General features: G+C 40.2%; 1 protein-coding gene across 1 annotated transcript; it reads left to right on the forward strand.

Annotated features, from left to right (window-relative positions):
• The first annotated feature begins 1,301 nt into the window (after positions 1-1,301).
• Positions 1,302-2,435, forward strand: LOC101869115 (neuropeptide Y receptor type 4-2). The gene has a single exon (XM_005153900.2). The coding sequence runs from the start codon at positions 1,302-1,304 to the stop codon at positions 2,433-2,435; it is 1,134 nt and encodes a 377-aa protein (XP_005153957.1).
• Positions 2,436-3,828: the final 1,393 nt, after the last annotated feature.

Raw genomic sequence — 3,828 nt, forward strand, 5'->3', positions numbered from 1 at the left:
AACTCCCAGCAGAGTCAGACTTTTTTTCCCCTTTGATTCCTGGACATAGACCATTTGGACTCCAGGGTCAGGATTATAAAGCAATCTATGGCAGATAATGAGAGCAGCCCAGGAGCTATTTGGCAGAGTCCAGCCGTTCCTGGGGCTGAGGTTTCTCAAAGTGTGCAGCCTCAGTTAACTCTATAGGTTTATCTCCTTGACACCCTATTGAAAGTCCAGCTCAGAGCTTGCAGCAGTGGTTAAGAAGCAGACCCATCTGCCTGTGCAAGAACAGGAGATAGCACATATTATTAAAACACTTGAATTCTGTTGGTTAAAAAACCCAAAACTATGATGAGGAAGAATCAATAAGAAGCTTCTCACAAGGAATTAAGAGATGTTTTCAGATCATCCACTCTTTGAGCCAAAATCAGGAAGCTGGATTATATTTCTGATAAACCTTGTGATGGCCATATTAGACACCCAGAGGGAGACATTAGTGCTTCATGGGCACTGGAGTTCATCCAGGATTGGGAAGCAGGAAATTTGGACTGCATTTCCCGTGACCTATCACAGCTGTGCAGAAGATGAAGAATGCTGAAATGATTCTGAATTATTTTAGACTTCAACAAATTGTCCCACATTACTCCTCCTGAGGATATGAGCCTGAATTTTTGCATGGTGATTGTCTCAAGGAAATGTGGGTTCTGACTGCAATCACAAATGCATTTCACAAGTTAACTCACATAAGATGTGTTAGTGTTGGATTTATGCACCTAATATGCCTTTTCACATTGATGTTTAACTCAGCTGAGGGTAAATGCAGCCCCACAATGTGTCTTCTGTTCAGTTCTGGATAAGAACCTTGCAAACATAATTTTTTTTTCCTAAATGTGTTTTAATCCAGGTTTCCTGAGTCAACACTCTACTACATGTAGATGTTCAAGGGACTGTACCGAATTAAATGATGAATTTAAGGTGTTTTTAAATCCATGGAACAACCTTACAAAGAGTAAAACCAGTCATAATTCAATAGAGTTGCACAGAAGCAAAGGCTTCCATTTTATGATCTAGTGAACTATATAAATGGAAGTAGCAGAATATACACAGAATCCCTGATGTGTTTCCCTGTCTCCCCCCCCCACCCTTTGTTAACTCATGTCTAATTGCATAACTAAGCAATCTTTTTTCTTTTCCTTTGCAGATAAACCCAGATTTTCCACAGACGAACAGAACACAGAAAACATTTTTTGGACTGGCTACAGAAGACCCAGATTCTTTTTGATTATCATCTTTTTTTGATAAATATTTTGGGGTTCAGGATGAATAAGACAAGGGCTGTTAATGAGGGCTTTCCTTTCCTGAGCAGTAAGAACTCGAGCTCAAATCGAAGCTTCCCTGTGCACATTTCTAATCAGTGCAGGAACATCACTGACCTTACTGTCTTTCTGGCCACCTCTTACAGCCTGGAGACTGTCCTAGGCATTGTGGGAAACATCTGTCTGATCGCTGTCATCGCCAGGCAGAAGGAAAAGGCCAATGTCACCAACATCCTAATTTCCAACTTAATAATTTCAGACTTGTTTATGTGTCTTGTCTGTCTGCCTTTCACCGTTGTTTACACCATGATGGACTATTGGATATTTGGGGAAGTCATGTGCAAAATGACCTCTTTCATTCAGTGCACATCTGTGACAGTGTCAATTCTTTCCCTTGTTCTTATTGCTCTGGAAAGGCATCAGCTCATCATAAATCCAACTGGCTGGAGGCCAAGTATCTCCCAAGCTTATTTAGGAATTGGAGTAATTTGGACTTTGGCATGTCTCATGTCCCTGCCCTTTTTGACTACGTCCATCTTGTCTAATGATTTGTATGAGCAGCTCTCACACATCCTGAATTTTTCCACTGACAAGGCTATCTGCATTGACTCGTGGCCTTCTGAGCAACAGAGACTTATCTACACTACCACTTTACTGCTCTTGCAATACTGCATACCACTGTTCTTCATTATACTTTGCTACCTGCGCATCTACTTACGTCTACAGAAGAGAAAGGACATGTTTGAGAAAAGTGAATATAGCAACCGAGCAGTTCAGCTGAGAAGGATAAATATTTTGTTAGCATCCATGGTTGCTGCATTTGCTGTTTGCTGGCTACCACTGCATGTTTTCAACACCATCGTGGACTGGAATTACAAAATCATTTCACCTTGCCACCACAATCTGATTTTCTCATTGTGCCACCTGGTAGCTATGGCTTCCACCTGTGTCAACCCTGTTATCTATGGTTTTCTAAATAGCAACTTCAAAAAAGAAGTGAAGTCATTGATTCTGAGCTGCCAGCATAATTCAGTAACTGCATCAGTAGAAGAATACGATCATTTACCTTTATCCACCATGCAGACTGAAATTTCCAAGGGCTCACTGACATTAAGCTGCAGGCATAATTCTATCTAGCTACTAGTAAACATTTCAGAGGGGTGCCCTGACACCACACCAATTATTACCTGCAGGTATGAAAAGCAATACGTGATACCATAGCTGAAATGTGAAGAGGAACCCATTACTGCCTGATTTTTGGAAGAACAGGCAAAGGAAGGTCATGAATGTATACAGTAGCTCTAATGGTACACAAGTTGTTCATGTTGTTAAGGTGGTAAAGACATTGAGGAGATTGGTCTGATGTATATGTGACTGCTCTAAGGGATCAGTGACTAAGCTGTGGCTGCATATAGTCTGACATGGGCTTCAACTAGCTAAGATGACATCTCTACAATGGTTGCAGTAGAAACACATACTTCCAGTTTCAGCATTGCAGGCAGCCACAAGCTGTAATAGAGAAAACTCTCCCAGTTTTTCAGTATTAGATTTTTATGCACAGCTGACACCAGTGGGACAGAGACTTGTACATATATAGATTTTTGTACTTTACCAATTCTCACAGCACATTCATTAGGTAACAGTAATCTTTCAGCAGATCTAGTTCACATCAAACAACTAGATGTTCATAAGAAACTTCTTTCTCTGTCAAACTGGCTAGATAATAGCCATTTCCTTTGCAAGTAGGGACACAGAACAATGACCCTGGTATGTAAAGACTACTTATTTATTGAGGGATGGTGAAAAACAAAAATGTGAATCAATGGATTAAACTTTTAAGATGCATTTAGATGATGCTGAGTGCTATATTTAAGCAAATGAAAAACAGTTGTAGAACTACATGGAAATGAGTCTGCTTGACTTTGCAGTTGCTGCTTCTTGTCAGTGACAAAGCTCTGCTAAAACTGCATATCATGACTGTGCAAGGTGGCTGGATTACTGGAGTTGTTCCAGGTCTTGGTAGCAAGATGTCACTTCTGCTTCAGTAGCTCCTTGATATTTTAATTGCAAAGTATCTCATTCAGAAGGTCAAGACGGACATGAAAACATGTTTGTAGAAGCCATGTATTTTCAGAGCAGGTAAACTTCCAAAGAAATATGCATATGCATGGAGGCTTTCGATTTCCTGTTGAAATAAAGCCAGATGTCAGATACCAGTCCCACTTGCTGGCATCAGCAACAGAAACGGAACTGAAATTCCAACTAATTAGTAGGAGATCAATGAAAATACACAAGTGGAATCCAAGTTAGATTGAAGCCAAGCTACATGTAAATAAGTAGTAGTGTCAATTGCTCTACTAAAGTGAGAGTCATGTTTTTTTCACATGTGGTATTTTTACTCTTTGTCCACAAAACCTACAAACCATAAACTCAGTTTAACCTCTGGAGCCAGAGGCTTTGCTCAGTGACTATTGAGAAACCAGGATGTTATGATAAGCAGTTGTTACTCCTTGTAATCAATAGGCTTTCA

The sequence above is a fragment of the Melopsittacus undulatus genome, chromosome 4, assembly GCF_012275295.1.
Source record: "Melopsittacus undulatus isolate bMelUnd1 chromosome 4, bMelUnd1.mat.Z, whole genome shotgun sequence".
Lineage (NCBI taxonomy): Eukaryota > Metazoa > Chordata > Aves > Psittaciformes > Psittaculidae > Melopsittacus > Melopsittacus undulatus.

What these genes read in the sequence shown, in the direction of transcription:
- LOC101869115 (XM_005153900.2), top strand. Translation starts at nt 1,302, where the DNA reads ATGAATAAGACAAGGGCTGTTAATGAGGGCTTTCCTTTCCTGAGCAGT.